The sequence below is a fragment of the Oncorhynchus mykiss genome, chromosome 21 (assembly GCF_057628025.1).
Source record: "Oncorhynchus mykiss isolate SJ-2025 chromosome 21, ASM5762802v1, whole genome shotgun sequence".
Taxonomy (NCBI): Eukaryota; Metazoa; Chordata; class Actinopteri; order Salmoniformes; family Salmonidae; genus Oncorhynchus; species Oncorhynchus mykiss.
In genome coordinates this window covers 19,138,246-19,162,425 of record NC_143042.1, presented here as the reverse complement: position 1 = coordinate 19,162,425, position 24,180 = coordinate 19,138,246, and the positions used below count along the sequence as shown (strand labels likewise).

Genomic DNA, 24,180 nt, shown 5'->3' with positions numbered 1-24,180 from the left:
GACAGACACACAGATATAGAGCAGCTGTTAGCACAGGTTATAGAAAATAGTCAATAAAATACAAATGCTTAGGCAATGCTTTTGAAAGTTTATGCAAAATAGTTAATGTTCGACTCACGTCTTCAAAGTTGTTGGGGTGGATCTCTTTCTCGATGAGGGGCAGCAGGGCATCTAAACGGCGGCCAAACTGAACCCCCTCTACCTCCACAAACAGCCCGCACACCTGGGCCCCCAGACGACGCAGAGACACCTGGGGGTAGGGGTCAGAGGTTACAGCAGGAGGACATGGGGTGCATCTCAATAGTCTAAGGTGGATTTCCTTTATTTGCACTTGATCAGACCTTTACATTGCTTTATTAGACCCGTAGAGAAAGACAAGACTAATGTGTGTGTGTGTCCGTACCTTGTCTCCAGACAGCCAAGTGTTGACCAGGGTGAACAGGGTGTTCTGGTGTTGCTGGTCCAGTTGACTCAGCAGTGATTTGATGGCAACAGCGGCCATCTTCTTACAGCGAGCCGAGTCATCGTTCACCATGGCCAGTGCCAGAGGGACGAAGAACAACCCACTGTGCTGCAGCAGCAGGTTCTAGGACAGAGACAAATCAGTTACACACAGGATTAGAATTAGGTTGTCCCAAAAAAACTGATCTAAGGTCAGTTTTGAGTTTATTCCCTCTAAATGGTTAGTATGTGGGATCTGTTTCTATAGCCAACTTCGACCAGGAGCAGTGGGTATAGAAAGCGACCAGAGTTACTGCGAGTCGAACTCCAGTAATTATGGGATGTGTTTGTCAGGAGGATTGTTGTGGATACCTGAGGGAAGGTTTGGAAGATATAGGCCATCAACTCCAGAGCAGCCTCTCTTCCTGTGTCAAACTCATAACTAACACAGAGAGAGAGAGAGATTTTAGTATCAAAAGTCACAAACAAACGACTTACATCTAAAACAACGAATCCCTTTAAACACAAATATATCCTACCTGAGCTGGGCCACGATGAAGTCCAGGTGTGATCTCAGTTTCTTCCCCAGAGGATAATCCAGGATATACTTCTGGTAAATCTACAGGTGAAAATAACAGGAAAAAAATAAGAATCAAAAAATGTGTTGCCTTAATTAAGCTCTGTTTCAACAAGGCACCTTCAAAAATAAAATACAAACGGTAAAATACAGGTTTAAAAATGAATATAAAAAGAAACAAAACCGTACATGTCTGCACTGAACCCTGATCATGCCGTTCTGCCCGGTAACAGACAGCTTGGCCACTTTCTTCATCAGCTCCTCCATCTCTGGCACTACCAGCTTCCTGGACAGGATGGCCTGTAGGGGGAGATACAGAGGAGGACAGATTAAGCATTTCATTAAACACTTTGAATGCAAATACATCTATATGTCTGGTTAAATAAAGGTCTAATTTTTTTGAGGGTCTAATGTATTAGCTGTAGCAATAAAGTATGGTCTCCCAACTCCCTCTCTCTCCTAGATTTGGACAGGTGGAGAGGGAGGGCGTTAGCTACCTTTAGCAGGCCGAAGGCTGTCGCCTGACGTGACTGGTCATAGATGTCCTCCTCAGCGTATCCCAGCAACACTTGCAGCTGCGTCTCAGTTATCTTGTGTGTCTTCGTGTTCTTTACTAGGATGGTGATGGACTGACGGCGAAAAGAAGGATCATTCAATGATTTGATATAGCCACATTTCTGTTATTTCAAATCATTAAAACATACAATATGGCATGTTTTTGCATTGCGGAATGAATGTACTGTTTATATTATATTTAAGCAATAAGGCACCTCGGGGGGTGGGGTGCCCGGGTGCCTTATTGCTATTATAAACTGGTTACCAACATAATTAGAACAGTAAACAAGTCTAAACACCTGAAGGGTGTGGTATATGGCCAATATACCATATACTTAGCCGTGGAATATTGGCCATATATCACAAACCCCCGAGGTGCCTTATTAAGCAATAAAGCATGAGGGGGTGTGGTATATGGCCAGCGCACAGCGCAACCTGGAGTGCCTGGACACAGCCCTTAGCAGTGGTATTATAAACTGGTTACCAATGTAATTAGAGCAGTAAAAATATGTTTTGTTATACCCGTGGTATATGGTCTGATTGAACCACCCAGTTTACAAGGTCTCATATACCACGGCTTTCAGTCAATCAGAATCCAGGGCTCGAACGGCCCCGTTTATAATTGATACTATATTAAAATGTATTCATTCAACCATTTCCAGGATAGAAACAAACACTTGTGCTACCTTGAAGCAGTTCTGGACGAGTTGGAAGTTCTCTCCGCGGGCAGCGCCAGCCTTGGAGTAGTCTTTGAGCAGGACAAACAGCTGCTTGGTGAGCTGGCCTGCATTCTGCTCTACAGCTGGCAGGGAGAACCGCAACAGGAACGTAAAAGCTAAGAGAGCTTCTGTTATCACCTGGAGGCACGGAGAGAGAGATATACACTCAGATACACACACTTCTCAACACACACACACACACACTTCTCAACACACACACACACACAACTGACCTTGACGTGCATGGAGTTGAGACAGTCTAGTAGCAGAGCAAAGAAGGGATCCAGCATCTCAAGAGCAGAGGCCTCAGAGGAGTTCACCTTGGACTTCTTCAGACTCATATGGAGCAGCTAGACAGAGAAAGAACGACAACAGTCAACCAACATTCAACTGACCACAGATGAATGAACAGTAAACCACTATTCAGCCATTGGTTACCATCTGTTCACGGGACTGGTCGTTGTTTATCTTAATGCCTACCTGCCGCAAAACACTATTTCATCTTCTAGTCAACCTGTGTGAAAGCCTGTGGGAAAGTTTCTGAAAGTTTTAGGGAGGGTAGCTAGATTGGTTTACCCGGAGTCCAGTGTCCACTAGGATGTGCATGTTGGTGCGGCTACTGACGGGGGCTTTAAGTCCTCCTCTCTTTGGGGTGGGGGGCAAGAGGAGACAGCTGGGAGGAGGCAGGCGAGGGTCCGGGGGCGCCTGGGGCTTTTTGTCCCTACACACAAACAATAAAGACACAACGTCAAATATTTGCGTGAGACTCAGTGAGTGAGTGAGAGACAGAGCAAGGAGAAGGGAGCATGCCTGCAGTGTGAGTGTGTACATACTTGTTCCGCTTGGTGACGAGGGGCAGACTCTCTGAGACCAGGCCATGGCTGAGCAGTAGTACAGCCTGATGGTCCATGGCCTGGTTCACCAGTAGACCTGACACTATCCTCTTCAACACTGCATGGGCGCGACGGGCTGTCTTCAGATTGGCTGTGTTCTCCAGGATCTAGAGACAGACGGAGAGAGAGGGGTGGAGACAGAGAGATTCAGACAGAAGGAGAGAGAGAGAGCGAGAGGTGGAGACAGAGAGATTCAGACAGAAGGAGAGAGAGAGAGAGAGAGGGGTGGAGACAGAGAGATTCAGACAGAAGGAGAGAGAGAGAGAGAGACGTGGAGACAGAGAGATTCAGACAGAAGGAGAGAGAGAGAGACGTGGAGAGAGAGATTCAGACAGAAGGAGAGAGAGAGAGGGGTGGAGACAGAGAGATTCAGACAGAAGGAGAGAGAGAGAGAGAGACGTGGAGACAGAGAGATTCAGACAGAAGGAGAGAGAGAGAGAGAGAGGGGTGGAGACAGAGATTCAGACAGAAGGAGAGAGAGAGAGAGAGAGGGGTGGAGACAGAGAGATTCAGACAGAAGGAGAGAGAGAGAGAGAGAGAGGGGTGGAGACAGAGAGATTCAGACAGAAGGAGAGAGAGAGAGGGGTGGAGACAGAGATTCAGACAGAAGGAGAGAGAGAGAGAGAGAGAGGGGTAGAGACAGAGAGATTCAGACAGAAGGAGAGAGAGAGAGAGAGAGAGGGGTGGAGACAGAGAGATTCAGACAGAAGGAGAGAGAGAGGTGGAGACAGAGAGATTCAGACAGAAGGAGAGAGAGAGAGAGAGAGAGAGGGGTGGAGACAGAGAGATTCAGACAGAAGGAGAGAGAGAGAGAGAGAGAGGGGTGGAGACAGAGAGATTCAGACAGAAGGAGAGAGAGAGAGAGAGAGAGAGAGAGAGAGAGGGGTGGAGACAGAGAGATTCAGACAGAAGGAGAGAGAGAGAGAGGGGTGGAGACAGAGAGATTCAGACAGAAGGAGAGAGAGAGAGAGAGAGGGGTGGAGACAGAGAGATTCAGACAGAAGGAGAGAGAGAGAGAGAGAGAGGGGTGGAGACAGAGAGATTCAGACAGAAGGAGAGAGAGAGAGAGGGGTGGAGACAGAGAGATTCAGACAGAAGGAGAGAGAGAGAGAGAGAGAGGTGGAGACAGAGATTCAGACAGAAGGAGAGAGAGAGAGAGAGAGAGGGGTGGAGACAGAGAGATTCAGACAGAAGGAGAGAGAGAGAGAGAGGGAGGGGTGGAGACAGAGAGATTCAGACAGAAGGAGAGAGAGAGAGAGAGAGAGAGGTGGAGACAGAGATTCAGACAGAAGGAGAGAGAGAGAGAGAGAGGGGTGGAGACAGAGAGATTCAGACAGAAGGAGAGAGAGAGAGAGAGAGAGGTGGAGACAGAGATTCAGACAGAAGGAGAGAGAGAGAGAGAGAGGGGTGGAGACAGAGAGATTCAGACAGAAGGAGAGAGAGAGAGAGAGAGAGGGGTGGAGACAGAGATTCAGACAGAAGGAGAGAGAGAGAGAGAGAGGGGTGGAGACAGAGAGATTCAGACAGAAGGAGAGAGAGGTGGAGACAGAGAGATTCAGACAGAAGGAGAGAGAGAGAGAGCGAGAGGTGGAGACAGAGATTCAGACAGAAGGAGAGAGAGAGAGAGAGAGGGGTGGAGACAGAGAGATTCAGACAGAAGGAGAGAGAGAGAGAGAGAGAGGGGTGGAGACAGAGAGATTCAGACAGAAGGAGAGAGAGGGGTGGAGACAGAGAGATTCAGACAGAAGGAGAGAGAGAGAGAGAGAGAGGGGTAGAGACAGAGAGATTCAGACAGAAGGAGAGAGAGAGAGAGGGGTGGAGACAGAGAGATTCAGACAGAAGGAGAGAGAGGGGTGGAGACAGAGAGATTCAGACAGAAGGAGAGAGAGAGAGAGCGAGAGATAAATAAAGGCACATACACACCGTTTGCGGAGTAATCTGTTGATGTCCCTGCTATCTGAGGAATTTCAGACACATCTAAGCAATACTTACATCTTTCATTGGCAGTATGAGTTGTATGACTCTGTCCTTGCCAGAGTACTGGCCCAGGAACTCATAGGAGTCCATACTCTTACTGTGGCGGGCCTCCATCAGCTTAGAGACGATCCCCTTCACCTCCTTCTCCTCAGCCACTGCACCAAACAGCTCGCTGTTGAAGATCTACAGGAGAGGAGTGGAACAATGGAGTGTGAAAGGAGAGCTGGCAAGTTTGTGTATCAAAATGGATAATGCACAGTGACACACATATATATATATATATATATATATATATATATATATATACACACATATATACACATATATACATATATATATATATATATATACACACACATATATACACATATATACATATATATATATATATATATATGGGCACAAACACACACACACACACATACATACATATATATATGGGCACAAACACACACGGACAGACACACAAACCCGCATAAACATACAAACACACACACAAATGGACATGTATAGGTTAGAATAGTTACATCTATTAGCAGGCCCATGCAGTGGTCCAAGTCTCCAGGCTTCAGTTTAGGGGCGAGGTGAGACAGAAGTTGGTACACCGTGAACGTCAACACATGGACCTGAGCGAGAGAGTCAGTGGATCAAAACAAAGCCATATCATTTAGAATAATTCACTTAATGATTGAATACATTTACACAGACAGAGTCTCAGTCTCAAAAACACACAGTCGGTAGTGTAAAACAATAAAAAAAAGATTTTTTCCCTACCGATCTACACAACCTTCTCCACATTTAGAAAGTGAATTATTATGATTTTTTTAAACTAACGTCTTAATTGCATATATGTTCACACCCCAGAGTTTATACTTGGTGGAAGCAGCTTCGGCAGGCAGTACAAGTGTAAATCATTAACTCTTAGGGCAACATATATCCGTTGTTTTTGTCAAACTTGCTCAGTAAATTTGGTTGGAAATCATTTACGAACAGCAATGACCTTTTCTCTGATTTCCATACAAATGTAAGTTAGAACTGAGACTGGATCACTCAACACCTACAGGAAAGCCATTCTGGTGAGTCTTTGGCATAAAAATGTGTGTAACTATCCCACTGAAAAATAAAGCTATCCCCTTTATAGACTTTCACTAGGCACTGTAACAGTAGCCTTGGAGTAGCCTCCCAAATAGCACCCTATTCCCTTTGTAGTGCCCTACTTTTGACCAGAGGTCATTTGGAACGCACACCTGGGCCTCGAACCCAAGGTCTGAGACGAGGGTTTGTGGTCCATCTGTATAAAAAGACAGAGAAACCTATTCAGCTGTAGTGTTCACCTGGTAGCCCTTAACCAGAATGGACTTCATCTCCTTCAGTAGGTACTGCAGGTATTTGACCCCCAGAGTCTCGACGATCTTAATCAGGGTGTTACGAGCCACGTCTCTGATCTCCTGGAAACGATTCCTCAGCAGCACACACATCTTCATCAGGATGCTGTCAACACACATAGTGTTTATTATATACTGCGCACACACACGCACTCCCAGAGGCACGGACACACACGCGATACAGCCACATTTACAGGGCGTACCACATTTATGTTTACATTAACTGGGTGTACATACCCAGGCAGGTTGGCGTCCATGACAGTCGAGGGCAGTGTCTGCATCAGTTTAACCATGGCGAAGGCTATAGGAACTCTGGCCACCTCCTCCTCCTTCACGTCCTTAGACTTTACCGCCTTGCACTCCTCATCTCGCTTCACCTACACACACACACACGCAATGTCATCACTCTGCGACAATACTAAACATGCATTGGTGACACATTCCAAAAGATCCCCGACAGCGAGTACAACTGGTGTGTGTTTGAGCGTGTGTGTACCTTGGCGGTCAGACACTTGTGTAGCCTGGGCAGGACAGCATTTTGAACAGTGGCATGGATAGAGGTGATCAGGGCCTCCAGCTCTGCTTTGCTCTGGGGTAATCCACTGGGAGCCGCTGTAGTGGAGGGGGTCGGCTTCCTCGCCGGAACAGCTTTAGGCTCCTCTATAGATTCTGTGGCGCTTGTTTCCATAGCAACGCCCTCAACGGTCTCAGCGGCGCCCGTGTCCATAGTAACAAACGTGGCCGTTTCTATGGTGGTTGATTTCGTGTCTGTTTCAGTTTCCATGGCTTCCTCAGTGTCACTCTCCTCTGATTCGACAGCTGCCACCTCTTCCTCATCAACTTCTTCATCAACGACGGTGCTCACAACTAAACAGAAAGAGGCAACACCGATCAATATACCACACGCTTGGGATGGAAATCATAATCTACTTCATTGGGACCTCTTGATCACCGATGTCCAGTCTGTTCACTCACCGTCTTTGGCCCTGGTCTTAGCTGCCTCCATTTCTCTCTCCAGAGTGTCATGGTCAAAGTGGAACGCCTCTAGAACAGTCACCAACAGACTGTGGATGGACACAGGTGTGAGACAACAGTACTACTGGAAAACAAAACATACAGTGCCTTGCGAAAGTATTCGGCCCCCTTGAACTTTGCGACCTTTTGCCACATTTCAGGCTTCAAACATAAAGATATAAAACTGTATTTTTTTGTGAAGAATCAACAACAAGTGGGACACAATCATGAAGTGGAACAACATTTATTGGATATTTCAAACTTTTTTAACAAATTAAAAACTGAAAATTTGGGCGTGCAAAATTATTCAGCCCCCTTAAGTTAATACTTTGTAGCGCCACCTTTTGCTGCAATTACAGCTGTAAGTCGCTTGGGGTATGTCTCTATCAGTTTTGCACATCGAGAGACTGACATTTTTTCCCATTCCTCCTTGCAAAACAGCTCGAGCTCAGTGAGGTTGGATGGAGAGCATTTGTGAACAGCAGTTTTCAGTTCTTTCCACAGATTCTCGATTGGATTCAGGTCTGGACTTTGACTTGGCCATTCTAACACCTGCATATGTTTATTTTTGAACCATTCCATTGTAGATTTTGCTTTATGTTTTGGATCATTGTCTTGTTGGAAGACAAATCTCCGTCCCAGTCTCAGGTCTTTTGCAGACTCCATCAGGTTTTCTTCCAGAATGGTCCTGTATTTGGCTCCATCCATCTTCCCATCAATTTTAACCGTCTTCCCTGTCCCTGCTGAAGAAAAGCAGGCCCAAACCATGATGCTGCCACCACTATGTTTGACAGTGGGGATGTGGGGATAACGTTTTGCATTGTTGCCAAAACGTTCAATTTTGGTTTCACCTGACCAGAGCACCTTCTTCCACATGTTTGGTGTGTCTCCCAGGTGGCTTGTGGCAAACTTTAAACGACACTTTTTATGGATATCTTTAAGAAATGGCTTTCTTCTGGATCTCTGCAGTTCATCCAGAGTGATCATGGGCCTCTTGGCTGCATCTCTGATCAGTCTTCTCCTTGTATGAGCTGAAAGTTTAGAGGGACGGCCAGGTCTTGGTAGATTTGCAGTGGTCTGATACTCCTTCCATTTCAATATGCTCCTTGGGATGTTTAAAGCTTGGGAAATCTTTTTGTATCCAAATCCGGCTTTAAACTTCTTCACAACAGTATCTCGGACCTGCCTGGTGTGTTCCTTGTTCTTCATGATGCTCTCTGCGCTTTTAACAGACCTCTGAGACTATCACAGTGCAGGTGCATTTATACGGAGACTTGATTACACACAGGTGGATTGTATTTATCATCATTAGTCATTTAGGTCAACATTGGATCATTCAGAGATCCTCACTGAACTTCTGGAGAGAGTTTGCTGCACTGAAAGTAAAGGGGCTGAATAATTTTGCACGCCCAATTTTTCAGTTTTTGATTTGTTAAAAAAGTTTGAAATATCCAATAAATGTCGTTCCACTTCATGATTGTGTCCCACTTGTTGTTGATTCTTCACAAAAAAATACAGTTTTATATCTTTATGTTTGAAGCCTGAAATGTGGCAAAAGGTCGCAAAGTTCAAGGGGGCCGAATACTTTCGCACGGCACTGTATATATCACCCTCTGATACACACAGACACACACATAGCACCTACCTGACAGCCAGTTTCTGTTCAGCCTGTCCAGTCTGCAGTATGTGAACAAAGTGTTTAAGGTAGTAGAGATATTTAGACCAGGTCAGTCTCCTACACACCGCTCCTATCACCTCTACTGAGGCTGACGTCATACCCTCATTCTGCAGGACAGAGAGAAACACACAGGTTACACACACACACACACACAGGTTACACACACACACACCAGAAAGAAGGATAACATTATTCAGTGTGTTGTGTAACTGACCTTGAGCATCTTCTCGTCGAAGAGTGCAGTCATGGCGTAGGGCATGATGTAGGTCTGGAGGGAACGAGATGACATCACAACCGTACCCTCCGTCAGCTGCTTGGCGAACTTCCTCAGAGCGCGACCTCTGCGGTGGATCTGAGAGACAAAACATTAAGCGCTGGGCTGAACACCACGCGTCCTGACTCATTTGAAGAGCGTCGGCTGTGTGGCTACAATCCAAGTTGCCCCGAAACCAGGCTAAACAGTGCATTTTCCCGGCACACACACAATGTTCCCAAATCTATACGGGCATACCACTTAGAACGCACACCCAACACGTTGCTTCCATCCCTGTAGTGTGCCGGTGTGAATATTGGAACAGTGACTGAAGTCTTACCTGGATGTGCTTCATGTGCTCAAAGAAGTCCGACTCGGGGTCGTTGTAGTCGGTGAGCTGCACCAGATCTCTGAAGTCTCTACGGGTGGGGAAGGTCTTCACCAGACACGCCAGCACTGTGGTGTAGTCATGCTGCACACTCTGAGAACACAGGAGACACACACTGGACCCAAGTTCTCGTGTGTGGTGTGTGTGGTTTGTGTGTGTGTGTGTACTAACCTCAGTCTTGCTCCTCAGTCCTTTCCTGACTGCGTCCAGTATGGTGTACTGTACTATCTCCTTGTAGTCCTCGTCTCCCCGACCCACTGCAGCCAGACGTGTAAGAACAGCAGACAGACACAAGGTGGCGTTGTCAGCCAGGGACATGTCTCCAATCTACAACACAGGAAGGAAGACGGTTGAATTTAATGAATGGACGAATTACATTGCTGTTAATATTCCTTTGAAGATTCAATTATTTCCACAATCATCAGAAAACGAAGAGCAAAAAACCACAGACATGTTAAGCAATATGGTTTGTCGACAGCTACATACGGATACATTTATTGATTCATAAAGTGGACAGGACGTCTAAAATAAGACGGGAGCGTTCCAAGATACGACCAAAGTCGACGCAATAGTCAAGAGACCGGACTGCAGCGTAACCCCCATCTGTAGTGTCTGATCTGTCCCGTGTGTCTGCCGTGCGTGTGTTGGGTCTCACCTCGAAGGAGGCGAAACAGTTGTGCATCATGGTGTAGATGAAGTTCATATCCAGCGTGTCCATGTCGTTGATCCTCCTGGTGGCCTCCTGGAAGGCTGTGAGACGCACGTCGAAGTACACCTCGTCCAGGTGACGACTGTCAAACGCATTCAACTGGAGGGAGAGAAAGGGCCGATGGTTATACATGGCTGTGTGTGTGATAAACATGGGTTGTTTGTTCCTGTGTGTGTGTGTGTGTTTTTTCGAGCCCTACCTTAGCAGCTGTATCTGTGATGTACTTCAGTCCCCTTTCCAGGTCTCCCAGAGTCTGTTGGGAGACAGTAACACAAGTAAACTTTCTGCGATTCACATCATACGGACCACTAGATATGAGTAACGGGGAGCACGTAAGGCCCGGCTTCAGCAGCTAAAGATGTGAAAATGAGTGAGCGCAACAGAACACACACATCTGGAGTCAGGCTACGGGGGCCCGGGGTCCTACCTGGAAGACGGAGGTGAGGGCCTGCCTGGGCAGCTTGTTGTGGAGGATGGAGAACAGTCGACTGATAGGCTTGAGGAAGGAGGCGGGATTAGAACACTGTCTTAGCAGGTTCTGGACTGTAGACAGGATGTCAATCTCGGTCTCCTGAAACACAAGGGAAGGGAAATACATTTACATTCGAGTCATTCAGCAGACGCTCTTATCCAGACCTTACAGTCGTGACTGCACACATTTTTTGTACCGGTCCCCGGTGGGAATCGGGCCCGCAACCCTGGGGTTGCAAGCGCTGTGCTCTACCAACTGAGCTACACGGCAAATACTCATGAGCGTAACTTTATAACATATAACCTACCACAAAGCAAGGAAATGACAGGACAGATCAATAATGAGTGGGAGCTCATGTAACACATACCATGGTATAACGTAACACAACCTGGCATGACGTTACCTTCGAACCATCCAATACAGCCTGAAGGCCTAAACAAACAAACCACAACACAGACACAACATATCCCTAGAACAGTAACACGCCGTTGTACCTGTGGGTTGCGGGCCTTCTGGAGGTATGGCAGCAGCAGGCGGATGAGCACTGAGCTCTGGTCCTTATCACTCACAAACCTGCTGAGCCTGGAGAGGAGAGAGAGATCATGACATTAGCCTGTGGAACCCATAACTATCATCACCACCATACAACGACCTGAAACCTGAGAGGGAGAGCTGTGATAAGATCACAAAGAGTAGGGGCTAGAATACGCCATCTATGATCAGTTGGCGTTAGAGATTATTCGACTGTCTACAACAGGGCTCTCCAACCCTGTTCCTGGAGAGCTGCAGTCCTGTAGGTTTTCGCTCCGAACACAATCTAGCACATCTGATTCTAATAATTAGGTGGTTGATAAGCCGGAGTCGGCTTAGTAAACAACTGGGGTTGGAGTGAAAGCCTACAGGACGGTACAGTAGCTCTCCGGGAACAGGGTTGTAGAGCCCTGGTCTACAATGATCACAAAGTCAGCACGTCGCCACAGCACAGTAGTCAACGCTTCATAAAGGACGCAGAAGGATGTGAGGGCCGAAGGACTTACTTTGAGAGGATGTTGAGCTCCTTGGCCACCTGGGATCTAAACTTCTTCTTCTTGAGTCTGACAGAGTTGCGTACGATGCCACTGAGGTACTGTAGCAGGGTGGAGATGTGGGGCTGGAGTAGCCTGGCACCCTGGGTCAGATGCTCTGAACAACACAAACAAACCATTCATTTCTGCATCAATGTGCACACTTTGTATTTGCTATTATTTACAAGGATTTTTTTATTTATTACAAACGTAATTTTTTTTGCATTTGCTTATACCTACTAGAGCCCATAGTTTTTCCATGTCACCAAACGAGGAAAAACTTCCTAGTCTGGTCCATCGTTATACTGTTTAGTATTTACTTTTATTAGTAGCATTTTCATATTCTAGCAGTGGCCCTGTAAACATTGCATTTGCGTATTCTATGTTGTCCATAGGCCTTACCCAAAGCGATGTAGGCTCCCTCTGGTGGCTGGGGGAACACACTGCCGTTGACGCTCAGCTCCGCCTCCTCACCCTCCGAAACCAGAAGGTCCTTCGTGGTCACCAAGGACTCGGCGATGTCCATCACCATGGCAACGGTCTGGGTGGAGACATTCTTGGCGGAGAGCAGGGCGAACACGTTGAGGAGGACGTCACACTCCGGGTGACCAGACTTCTGCTTGGCCAGGAGGGGGAAGTACCTGAGAGAGGAGGAGAGGAAAGAAGGTGGCCACATTCTCCCATTAACATACTGATCTCATTGTGAAAAGGACTTGGCCTTAGTGCAGCTGAAGTCTCAACACAAAGATAGTTTGATAAGCTTACCTGGGATTCTTGCTCCAGACGTGGATGAGTTTGAGGAGGGGGGTGGGGGAGTAGGGGCTCTCTGTTGGCAGACGGCAGACCTGGGGCCAGACGATAGCCTGGAAGACGGCATCGAGCTCATCTGGGGTGAAGCTGTACGAGTCAAAGCCATCAAAGAAGTCCTGGATCCGCAGGACCCCCAGGCGCCTCAGGTTCTTCAGAGGAGCGATACAGCCGGCCTTTAACTGGGCAGAGAGAAGAAAAAAAAACATTGTGGAGTTTTTAAAACCTGTTCATCTATTTTTAGCCTTTCAGCTGCAAAGAGTAGAAAAAAAAAACAAGAGGTGACAAAACAACTTTAAGGAGTTTACTGACTTGTCCTAGAAAGCCATGTTTGTGTGCAGTACCATACATGAACATCAACATGCTTTATACATGCTCACACCTGCAACTGCCAGGGCAGGCCTCTCCGAGCCTCCTGTTCTAGTATAGGTCTCAGAGGGTGAGCTGCGGAGTACTGCCATAATGGCTACACTGCAGCTCCTGCCCAAGACCAGAGGTACCGACTTGAAACTTTACTAAACGTTTTTCTCAAGAGACATCAAATCAAATTTGATTTTGTCACATGCGCCCAGATACAACAGCTAGACCTTAACAGTGAAACGCTTACTCACAAGCCCTTAACCAACAATGCAGTTTAAAGAAATATAAGTAACAAATAATTAAAGAGCAGCAGTAAAATAACAATAGCAAGGCTATATACAGGGGGTACCAGTACATAGTCAATGTGCAGGGGCACTGGTTAGTCGAGGTAATATGTACATGTAGGTAGAGTTAAAGTTACTATGCATAGAACCCAGGAGCTTATTATCAAGCTTCTCTGAGTAGGAGTGCTGATCTAGGATCAGGTTGCCCCCTGTCCAAATAATCATTTTAATCATGATCTAAAAAGGCAAAACTGATTGTAAATCAGCACTCCTACTCATCCAGCAGCCTCTAGTTACATTTATTTTTAATTTTACCTTTATTTAACTAGGCATGTCAGTTAAGAACAAATTCTTATTTTCAGTGGTGGCCTAGAAACAGCGGGTTAACTGCCTGTTCAGGGGCAGAACCTTGTCAGCTAGGGGATTTAAACTTGCAACCTTTCGGTTACTAGTCCAACGCTCTAACCATTAGACAACCCTGCCGCCCCTGGTCTGTCCCCTGGTCCAACAGAGAACATACAGTAGGTTTCTCAAGACTGAGCATCTGTGAGACAGTGAGACCCTCCGGCTGTGTAAATACCTGTTCTCTCTGGTTGAGGATGGTGGAGACAGAGGCGGTGACACACAGTAGGATCTGCAGCACCCTGGGCAGGTGTGTGTTGATGAGGTGGCCCAGTTTACTGATGACTGTGTTGACTATGTTCAGCAGGCTGTGCTGCCGACCCAGAGGAAGGACGGCAGAGAAGTCCGTCTCGGATATCGCTTTGTCTACTGCAGCTAGACACAGACCTGGAGAGAGGGAGGGGAGGAAAAAATAGAGAGAGAAAGAAGAAGAGTTGTAAGTGTTCGAATGTCACACTTTTAAAACAAACACATGTCCACACACACACACACACACACACACACACACACACACACACACACAACTAGGCTAAAGCTACAACATAACGGCCAAATAGACCGATGAGACAGAGGGCAACAGAGCCATTCACTGAGGAATAAGACGAGAAACACTCCGCTCCCATACAGGTTGTATATCACATGACCAGAGGGCGCCCTACCCTGTCCGTGGTGGCAGACGGGCTCCAGCAGGAGGTCAATGAACATGCCCAGCTCCTCAGACTGGCATCCTGCCAGGAACCTCAGCACGACGGAGGAACGCTGCATGGCGCCAGACTTGCCCTGGAACTTACTGCCAGTCTTACTGCGCATCCGCCCAAACAGAACCCTACAGAGGTTAGGTTAGAGGAGAGGGGGAGGGGGGTTATATTGGAGTAGTAAAGGTGACACATAAATAGGCCACAAGTTTAAGTTCACTTGAAGACACAGACGAGTAATAACAAACAAGAGTAATCACACACGCGCACGCACACACACACACCTCATAAGCAGCGGGATAAGCTGGGCCCTGTGCGAGGCGTCCACCACGGCCTGCTCCTCTGAGATGTTGAAGTGAACGATCTCATCCTTGAAGTGTTTGTCATCCAGCAGCCTCTCCAGATTCTCCCTGGACACAACAGTCACGTCAAAGACATTCAATAGACTTTGGGTCCAGAAGCACAAGACATTTCAGATACAGAAAAAGACATCAGATGAAGACATTTCATTACTATATCACAGCAAACACAGAAAGACCGTGTATCAAATGTCCTGCCACCAGATACTGAATCAATATATATAAGCAAATCCACCAGAGCAATGTTGTTCACAGGGTCTACACAGGGTCTCCAGGCTGATTCAGTGAACTCTGTCAGTGGTACACTATGGGAAATGAAATAACAGAACTCCTATTTCCTTCCATCATTCTGCTCTCAGTGATGTTAGATGGGAAACGGTTAGTAAATGGATAGTTTAATAAGGGAAGTGAAGAGAGGAACTCCCGTCAGATCTGTGGTCCTGGGTGGAGGTTAACATTCCTGCTCAGTGGAACCTGAGAGGGCCAGTGATGTCTCTGATCTCTATCAGCACTGGTAACAATGACTCCCATTGAGGGACCGGGAGTCCATAACAGTTATTACAGTATCCCTTACTCTTACTGCGATCACCTGAACAGACTGTAAAAGGACTAAAGGTGTGTTACGACAAGAGGTAAGACGAGACGTCGTGCGACCGTGTCGTTCGGAAATAAGCCAGAGAGCAGACTTACTTGTAGGGGAGGACGTTGGGGTCTTTGTAGGTCAGAACACACTCCAATGCTGCCCTCTGAATCTGCTGGTCCTGGTGGCACAGCAACTGAACAGACACACAGTCACACACTGATAGCAGTACACTGACAGAGACTGCCCGCTGTTTAGGTAGAAAGGCTGATAACGGGTCAGATAAGTATGTTTAATTGAGTATACAGTTAATGCATGGTAAAATAGGCATATAGCGAGAACAGCCGAGAGTGATTTCATGCGAGTAGCTGATGTGAGTGAGACCTTTAAACAGGTCCACATTCACAAGGCCGCAGGGACAGACGGATTACCAGGACGTGTACTCTGAGTATGCGCTGACCAACTGGCAAGGGTCTTCACTGACATTTTCAACCTGTCCCCGACTGAGTCTGTAATAACAACATGTTCCAAGAAGTCCCCGTGTCCAAGAACACTAAGGTAACCTGCCTAAATGACTACCGACCTGTAGCACTCATGTCTGTAGCCATGAAGTGCTTTGAAAGGCTGGTCATGGCTCAAATCAACACCATTATCCCAGACCCACTCCAATTTGCATACCGCCCCAACAGATCCACAGATGACTCAATTTCTATTGCATTCAAAACTTCCCTTTCCTACCTGGACAAAAGGAACACCTATGTGAGAATGCTGTTCATTGACTACAGCTCATCGCTCAACACTATAGTGCCCTCAGAGCTCATTACAAAGCTAAGGACCCTGGGACTAAACACCTCCCTCTGCAGCTGGATCCTGGACTTCCTGACAACACATCCGCCACGCTAAACCTCAACAAGGGGGCACCTCAGGGGTGCGTGCTCAGTCCCGTCCTGTACTCCCTGTTCACTCATGACTGCATGGCCAGGCACGACTCCAACACCATCATTAAGTTTGCCGACGACACAACATTGGTAGGCCTGATCACCGACAACGACGAGACAGCCTATAGGGAGGTGGTCAGAGACCTGGCCGTGTGGTGCCAGGACAACAACCTCTCCCTCAACGTGATCAAGACAAAGGAGATGATTGTGAACTACAGGAAAAAGAGGACCGAGCACGCCCCCATTCTCATCGACGGGGCTGTAGTGGAGCAGGTTGAGAGCTTCAAGTTCCTTGTTATCCACATCACCAACAAACTATCATGGACCAAACACACTAAGACAGTCGTGAAGAGGGCACGACAAAGCCTAATCGTCCTCAGGGGATTGAAAAGATTTGATATAAGGTTCTACAGCTGCACCATCGAGAGCATGGTTGCCTCACTGCCTGGTATGACGATTGCTCAGCCTCTGACCGCAAGGCACTACAGAGGGTAGTGTGTGCTGCCCATAACATCACTGGGGCCAAGCTTCCTGCCATCCAGGACTTCTATACCAGGCGGTGTCAGAGGAAGGCCCTAAAAATTGTCAGACTCCAGCCACCCTCGTCATAGACTGTTCTCTCTGCTACTGCACGGCAAGTGGTACAGGAGCGCCAAGTCTAGGACCAAAAGGCTTCTACCCCCAAGCAATAAGAATCCTGAACAGCTAATCAAAGGGCTACCCAGACCCCTCTTTTACGCTACTGCAACTCTTTGTTTATTATCTATGCATAGTCACTTTAACTCTACCTACATGTACATATTACCTCAACTAACTGGTGACCCCGCACATTGACTCTGTACTGGTACCCCCTGTATATAGCCTCCACATTGACTCTGTACTGGTACCCCCTGTATATAGCCTCCACATTGACTCTGTACCGGTACCCCCTGTATATAGCCTCCACATTGACTCTGTACCGGCACCCCCTGTATATAGCCTCCACATTGACTCTGTACCGGTACCCCCTGTATATAGCCTCCACATTGACTCTGTACCGGTACCCCCTGTATATAGCCTCCACATTGACTCTGTACCGGTACCCCCTGTATAGAGCCTCCACATTGACTCTGTACCGGTACCCCCTGTATATAGCCTCCACATTGACTCTGTACCGGTACCCCCTGTATATAGCCTCCACATTGACTCTGTACTGGTACCCCCTGTATATAGCCTCCACATTGACTCAGTACCGGTACCCCCTGTATATAGCCTCCACATTGACTCTGTACCGGTACCCCCTGTATATAGCCTCGCGATTGTTATTTAACTGCTGCCATTAACTTATTTGTTACTTTCATTTTCAACTTTTTACTCTTTTTTTTACTCAACACTTATTTTTCATAAAACTTCTCAAAGCATTGTTGGTTAAGGGCTTGTAAGTAAGCATTTCACTGTAATGTCTACACCTGTTGTACTCAGCGCATGTGACAAATACAATTAGATTTGATGATGATATGTGAGATAGGTAAGTTTACCTGAGTATACAGCTCATTGAGGCTATTCTCCAGGTACAGAGAGCGAGGGTTGGTGAACTTGGCAAACACCTTCAGGTGAGCGATGAGTTGCCTGGGAAAGAAATTAAAATATCTTTAGAAAATACTATATTTGCTTAAAATAAGAAAAATGGCACTGAAAATGCGAAACAAAAATAATATGTTTTATCTCCAAAATCTTCAACGTGATCATCTCTTACTTGGCTGCTGCTCTTTTTGGTGGCATCTTCCTCTCTGGTCTATCCTCCTCCTCCTCCCTGTTCTCCTCTTCCTCTCCCACCGTGCTAGCCTCCATGGCAGCAGGACTGCTCCTCTTCCTCAGGTCCTGAGTAGGCGCCACCAGCAGGTCAGCTTGGTAGAACTCATTCCTGCCAATCGTGAGAGGGGAGGGGCATAGGGTCATTTAAGACAGTGGACAATGGTGCTCTTTCTCAAAAGCCTTTCTTAGATTTATTGCGTCTGGTCTCCTCCTCAAAATAGGAGGGCAGTGTAGTGTGTAAGGCTGCAGTCTCTAGTCGTGTGTAGGGTATAGTGTAGGACGAACCTGATGAATCGTAGCAGCAGTGGACTGAGCTCCCTACTGCGTGGTTCTACGCGGTCAGGGACCAGAGCCATGGCCCTCCACAGCAGGCCCCTGAAGTTAGTGAAGTCTGTCCTCTCGCTGGGTTCAGAGGTCATCTTCAGACGCTGCAGGAACAGCACCCCCACGTCCCCGCTCTCGATGACATCACAGCCCGGCTCCCCTTGCAGCGCCGAGCCGCCATCTTCATCATCGGCATCATCGTCGCCTTCACGCAGCTCCTTTTCTGTTAGACAGGCCATTTTCTTGATCGTTTTATATCGACACAAATAGCTCATCACAGTGTTAGAAAAACAGATCACAAATGAGCATGCACTCACCAGCAAGACCTGCCACCAACTCCAGCTGCTCATGGTAGACCCTCCAGAATTCTTTGTTGTCCATTCCTCTGGCATGGGTCCTGGAGAGAGAGACACAACACGAGGAAGAGATGAATTGCGTTATTTTGGGGGGGGTTAAAAGGTCATAGAGTATGATCCTGTAGATTTATTGTGGTTGTGTGTTCTTACACGATGAGTTCAATGACTGGGTCCCACAGGGGTTTGAAGTTGACGAACAGCATGGACATAAGATAGCGTAGAGGCACCTGCAAATGGACGATGCAGAACGTAACTTAATCATCGACTAAGTTAATCAAACGTTAATCAAAGGTCCCGAGTCTGTTTCGAAATCTAGGTTCCCATATCTACGTTTTAGGTTCCAAATCTAAGTTTTATGTTCTGGGTACCTGTTGGAAGGTCCCCTGTGTCCCCCGGGGTAGTGATCTCTCTACCAGGTCATGTCTGAGCTTCCTGAGGTGCAGCAGCTTCTCTCTGTAGTCCTGCACGGAGGCAGGGACCAACTCAGCCTGAAAACACACTGCAAACACAGGCTGGACCTCCACACTGTCCTCACTCTGAGAACACAGAGAGAATCAGAGTTCAAATGTGTTGTTATTGTCCATTTAGGCTCAAAATGGAAAGTTCTCTCAATTATCTTCTGCCATGTGAATGAATTCAATTGACTTGAGCAAATAAAGTCATAATTATCAATTTACAAGACATCATTTGGTTGTTATGTACCAACCTCTGACGGTTTGAGGTCAGCCTCAAAGTGGGTCAGAATCCTCAGTGTCAGCAAGCGGATCTGAGGGAGGAAGCATGGTGGAGAGGGTTAGGTCACAGTTTAAACGCAACTAACAAAGTACCCAAAATAATTCTATCTACTTCCATACTTTGGAGCTGTTGGAGGATAGGTTGACGTGCAGCATCTGGTGCAGGTCGAGCAGAGCACCGTGGGATAGGTGCTCGGAGCAGCCGTTGACTGACAGCCGGGTGTAGTAGAGGTCTCCTAGCAACAGAGCCGACATGTCTGTTGGGAACTTCCTGTGACACACACAAACACAGGAAATTGATCAGGGTCAAAGTCCACCAATTACGAGAACAAAACCAGTTACCAGATTATATAACCAAACATTAATGGCACCAGCAAACTCACACAGATTTACTGTACCAATCCAAAGCTTTATCTCTGGTCACAGCAGTAATCCCCCTAAATGGGAACTACTCTCCAAGAGCTAGTGATATTTCTCTACTTTTAGTACTTACTGGATGATGGGCTTGACCCGCTCCACTGGCACCAGGGAGAGAACCTCAGCAGATCCATTCAGACTGAGCAGGGAGCTGAGGGCCTGCCTGGCCACAAACAGACCGCCTAGAGGTACAGAAAAGGGGAGAGATCTTTATTTACCAGCTCCCGGGTTACTACTGGAGGGACAGTTAGGAGCTAGAACAAATGTGCATTGAATGGAACACAACATTCATCTGTATATCAGATAAGAGCAAACATTGAATGGAACACAACGTTCAACTGTTTCACAGATAAGAGCAAACAAGAGCAGCCCATACCTTTCCCCAGCGCTTCTCTCTCCACATTCAGTAGCAGGCGATTGAGGAGGGCTGTCAGACTGGGAACGACACACCCTGCTGCCAGTGGTCTGAGGTGGGGCAGGAGGACCAGGGCTGCCCAGGGCAGGGACAGGTCAGTGATGGTCTGGTTCGGGTCCTGCGGTAGGCTGATCAGAGAGAGGATCAACTCTGGTACTGACACCTTCTCTGTCCCATCACCTGGCTCCTTACCGGGGTTCTTTCCGGTGAAGACCAGGGGGTAGGTCTCGAAGGCCATGGAGCCGTCTGTAGGGGGCGGGGCTTTAGCCAGGATGAGACTGACCAGCACCTCCATGGCAGAGTGACGAGACACAGAGTCTAGACTGGAGAAAAAACCCTCTAGGTACTGTAGCAGACTGGGCAGGAAGAACTGGACAGAGATGGAGAGAAGAGGGAGGGGCGAGGAGAGATGGAGAGAGAGAGAGAGACGTATGGAGTGGCAGAAAGGAGAGAGATTACGTTATCTATGTCCAGTGAAGGAAGCTCACTCTGCCGGAGTCAGCTAGGATGAAATTGCCTGGTGTATTGATGAGATTAGTCCATGTACCTGTTCAAACTGTTTCATGGTGAACATCTCCTTAGTGAACTCCAGTATCAGGTCCTGGTCCATCCCACTGCTGAACACCTTTTTGACCGTGTCCTGTGTGAGTGTGTTAGGCAGGGAGACATTCTCCCCCAGCAGTAGTGAGGAGATGATCTGGAGCACGAGTCTACAGCAGGGTCCTGGGAGGGCTGGGGTCTGGAGCAACTCATGAACTGCCTACAGAGGCACAGAGAAGGACAAAAACATCAGAGGAATCTATACATATGATGCCAACAGTCAGATTTCAAACCAAACTGGGTTCAAGGCAAAAGTGTGATCTGAAAATGAAATGGACACAAAGTATTCTTCTATGTAAATGTATACAGTATAAATGGAGACTGTCAAATACATACAGCGATACACACAGCCTCTGAACACAGAACAAACTCTAAGCTTATTCTTAGTTTTACTTATTCATGTCGCACAGATAAATGGTGACCCCCGGCCCTACCTGACAGACAGCGTCTGGCTTGGTGATCTTGGCTCCGTTGCGGTGTCCCACCAGGGTATGGAGGATGAAGAGCAGACGCTCCAAGTGGTCGGAGGCCTGACCCTCCTCATCAACATCAGTCTTATTCAGGTTCCGTAGGGCCTCACTCACACACGTCTAGAGAAAGACAAAAACAGTCACAGTTAAACAGCCCTGGACCAGGATAATGAACAGTATCACTCAAACAGTCCGACAGACAGACTACAACAACCCATCTGTCACACAGGCCTACAAAGAGTTTACATTGGCACTATGCAGAACCAGTTGTGAGGTAAAAATGCTCCTTAACCTGTAGAGACTCCCACATAACCAGAAAGTGCTCTTTCTCTACGTGATTGGCTGCTGCCTGGGCCATTTGATCCAATGCCTCTCTGACAGCATCCCAGGGTAGAGATACTTCATGGTCAGCACTTGGTCCAAGCTTCCTCAGAGCAATTGGGAGGGCCTGGAGGAGAGGAGAGGGAAGAAGGATACAACAGAAAAGGGTTGTGAATGAAAGATCTTTCAACTGAATATACACGCATAAGACTCCACATTGTTAACCTTTTTCGCAAAGAGTCTAATCTCCTATTTCCTACTGTATAACCTAATGAACTCACCGTGCCAGCGCAGGAGTGGAACATGTTGCGGACTCCTTTACACATCTCAAACAGCAGCTGTCCCACCCCCTCTGCCTTCCCAGGGTGCTCCTCCAGGTCCAGGAACATGTGGTTGAGAAGGGCGTCAAGATCTGGCACCTGGCGGGCATCAATACAATTTATTCAATCAGATCTGATTTCATCACCACTGGATGCCAACTAGGTAAGACCACAACACACCTTTCTCATCAGAAAAGAAAAACTCTCTGCCGCAAACTTCCGTATGTGTTCCTTCTTGTGTGCCAACAGTGTACTGTACAAGCTGTAGGGGAGACGGAGAGATAAGTAAACACCGATGTAATATATGCCAATATGACATAGATAGGAGACGATAACAACAATAACGCTGGAGCTTCTAGCACCTTCTGCCTACTCCTACTGCAGCCAGGTAGGCCTAAGGCCCAGTCTCACCTGTACATCTTGGTCATGTCCTTGACCATGAGTCTCCAGAGGTACTTGTAGAGGTAGGAGAGGCAGGTGAAGGCCCACTCCAGTATCTCGGTGTCTTGGGTCTCCAGGAGAGAGGTGATGATCACAAAGAAGTCAGGGAAGTGGGGGTAGAAATCCATCTGGAGGTCCCTAGCCAGCTGGACCACCAGGCTGATGCATAACGGAGGAAAAAGTTGTGATTTGCAGCACACACACTGCAAGCAACAAGCTGGCCAATGAAGAACAAACATTACATTTGTTTCCACATGATATGAAGCTTGTGTGCATTATTTATTGGCACATTTAGGAACCTTCTACAGAACATATTCCTATCTATAGTTTGTACCTTCCTCCTCAGCCTCACACTGTAATCTCAGGTACACACACACACACACACACACAGTAATCTCAGGTACATACTCCAGTAGCGGCTGGCAGGCAAGGCTGTTCTTGGTACTAAGGTGAGTCTTCAGGCTCTCCACTATAGACCTCTGATGGAACACCAGAAGGTTGAAGGACTGGCTCTTGTTGGACACCTCCCTCAGGAAGGTGGCTGAGGAACAGGTGAATGGGTTTCAGATTAGTTACTGGGTTCTGCTCATGGGAACATGTTTGGAAGCTTGACAAAAACATGTATTGGGCCAGATGTGATGGTAGTAGTGAAGCTCCTTGGTGTGACGAGTTATGTACTTACTGAAATGCTCTGTCAAATTCAGGTCCCTCCATTTTGTCAGTCCTTCTGAAAAGTAAGTGTCTACCTCCTACAACGGAAAACAGGGTTATATGCCATGGAATGATATTAACAACGACAAAAACGTAATTTTTAACAAATGTAATAGTGGAGCTGCAGTCTAACAGAGAACGCATACCTCCTCATAACTCCCAGCTCTGTCAATGCGATGGATGACATCGATATTGACATTGGCAAGCCTTTCAGCAAACGTGAGAAACTGTAAAGCAAACAATCGAGTTAGCTACTTTCTGTGGTGTACTAACGTTACAGTAATGAAATGCCTCGCTAGCTAGGCTACATATGATATTTAACATATTCAAGCAGCGACGCTTGTTGGTTCATTAATCGTAGCAATGGGAAAAAATGTTTAATTTGAAACTGTTCAGAAAACCAGGCATGAGAGATGGCTATGCATATTAACAAATATTTTGTTATTTCCAATGCAATCGCTAAGCAGTCGTCGCTAGCTATGCTAACAACTGTGCTACACAGATTCCCAACAACACTCACCCTGAATGTGTTCTCAGATTTATGATACGACGACTTGGATTTGATCTTCATTTTTGACGTGTCTATTTTTCTGATGAATGTTAAAAAAAATATATGTAATCCACGTTTCAAATTTGTATAAAAACAACAATGTATAGACTAACTGTGTTTACACACATGCCTGATGCCGGGGCGCAGCCATATTGGATGAAGCATCATGGGAACGTT

General features: G+C 47.0%; 1 protein-coding gene across 1 annotated transcript in view; it reads right to left on the bottom strand.

Moving 5' to 3' along the window:
• Nucleotides 1–24,180, bottom strand: part of utp20 (UTP20 small subunit processome component) — a 27,121-nt gene extending 2,941 nt beyond the window's left edge. The window contains exons 1-51 of the mRNA XM_036957546.2: nucleotides 23,974–24,180; nucleotides 23,600–23,680; nucleotides 23,425–23,491; nucleotides 23,151–23,283; nucleotides 22,713–22,901; nucleotides 22,482–22,563; nucleotides 22,263–22,400; nucleotides 21,953–22,108; nucleotides 21,625–21,780; nucleotides 21,138–21,350; nucleotides 20,552–20,960; nucleotides 20,252–20,357; nucleotides 19,879–20,029; nucleotides 19,731–19,790; nucleotides 19,393–19,560; nucleotides 19,175–19,251; nucleotides 18,986–19,065; nucleotides 18,630–18,891; nucleotides 18,286–18,453; nucleotides 18,068–18,158; nucleotides 15,723–15,808; nucleotides 14,958–15,083; nucleotides 14,638–14,804; nucleotides 14,157–14,365; nucleotides 12,891–13,114; nucleotides 12,528–12,766; nucleotides 12,099–12,243; nucleotides 11,556–11,643; nucleotides 11,017–11,160; nucleotides 10,789–10,842; nucleotides 10,536–10,688; nucleotides 10,052–10,207; nucleotides 9,833–9,973; nucleotides 9,454–9,591; nucleotides 9,207–9,346; nucleotides 7,523–7,611; nucleotides 7,044–7,414; nucleotides 6,785–6,924; nucleotides 6,497–6,653; nucleotides 5,690–5,788; nucleotides 5,178–5,345; nucleotides 3,126–3,292; nucleotides 2,869–3,013; nucleotides 2,526–2,642; nucleotides 2,260–2,430; nucleotides 1,516–1,647; nucleotides 1,208–1,318; nucleotides 981–1,060; nucleotides 814–883; nucleotides 404–586; nucleotides 119–250 (exon numbers count right to left, since the gene is read on the bottom strand). Of these exons, the coding sequence (XP_036813441.2) occupies nucleotides 119–250; nucleotides 404–586; nucleotides 814–883; nucleotides 981–1,060; nucleotides 1,208–1,318; nucleotides 1,516–1,647; nucleotides 2,260–2,430; nucleotides 2,526–2,642; nucleotides 2,869–3,013; nucleotides 3,126–3,292; nucleotides 5,178–5,345; nucleotides 5,690–5,788; nucleotides 6,497–6,653; nucleotides 6,785–6,924; nucleotides 7,044–7,414; nucleotides 7,523–7,611; nucleotides 9,207–9,346; nucleotides 9,454–9,591; nucleotides 9,833–9,973; nucleotides 10,052–10,207; nucleotides 10,536–10,688; nucleotides 10,789–10,842; nucleotides 11,017–11,160; nucleotides 11,556–11,643; nucleotides 12,099–12,243; nucleotides 12,528–12,766; nucleotides 12,891–13,114; nucleotides 14,157–14,365; nucleotides 14,638–14,804; nucleotides 14,958–15,083; nucleotides 15,723–15,808; nucleotides 18,068–18,158; nucleotides 18,286–18,453; nucleotides 18,630–18,891; nucleotides 18,986–19,065; nucleotides 19,175–19,251; nucleotides 19,393–19,560; nucleotides 19,731–19,790; nucleotides 19,879–20,029; nucleotides 20,252–20,357; nucleotides 20,552–20,960; nucleotides 21,138–21,350; nucleotides 21,625–21,780; nucleotides 21,953–22,108; nucleotides 22,263–22,400; nucleotides 22,482–22,563; nucleotides 22,713–22,901; nucleotides 23,151–23,283; nucleotides 23,425–23,491; nucleotides 23,600–23,680; nucleotides 23,974–24,024 (7,380 nt within the window). The 5' untranslated portion in view covers nucleotides 24,025–24,180. The remainder of the gene's footprint in view (nucleotides 1–118; nucleotides 251–403; nucleotides 587–813; nucleotides 884–980; nucleotides 1,061–1,207; nucleotides 1,319–1,515; nucleotides 1,648–2,259; nucleotides 2,431–2,525; nucleotides 2,643–2,868; nucleotides 3,014–3,125; nucleotides 3,293–5,177; nucleotides 5,346–5,689; nucleotides 5,789–6,496; nucleotides 6,654–6,784; nucleotides 6,925–7,043; nucleotides 7,415–7,522; nucleotides 7,612–9,206; nucleotides 9,347–9,453; nucleotides 9,592–9,832; nucleotides 9,974–10,051; nucleotides 10,208–10,535; nucleotides 10,689–10,788; nucleotides 10,843–11,016; nucleotides 11,161–11,555; nucleotides 11,644–12,098; nucleotides 12,244–12,527; nucleotides 12,767–12,890; nucleotides 13,115–14,156; nucleotides 14,366–14,637; nucleotides 14,805–14,957; nucleotides 15,084–15,722; nucleotides 15,809–18,067; nucleotides 18,159–18,285; nucleotides 18,454–18,629; nucleotides 18,892–18,985; nucleotides 19,066–19,174; nucleotides 19,252–19,392; nucleotides 19,561–19,730; nucleotides 19,791–19,878; nucleotides 20,030–20,251; nucleotides 20,358–20,551; nucleotides 20,961–21,137; nucleotides 21,351–21,624; nucleotides 21,781–21,952; nucleotides 22,109–22,262; nucleotides 22,401–22,481; nucleotides 22,564–22,712; nucleotides 22,902–23,150; nucleotides 23,284–23,424; nucleotides 23,492–23,599; nucleotides 23,681–23,973) is intronic.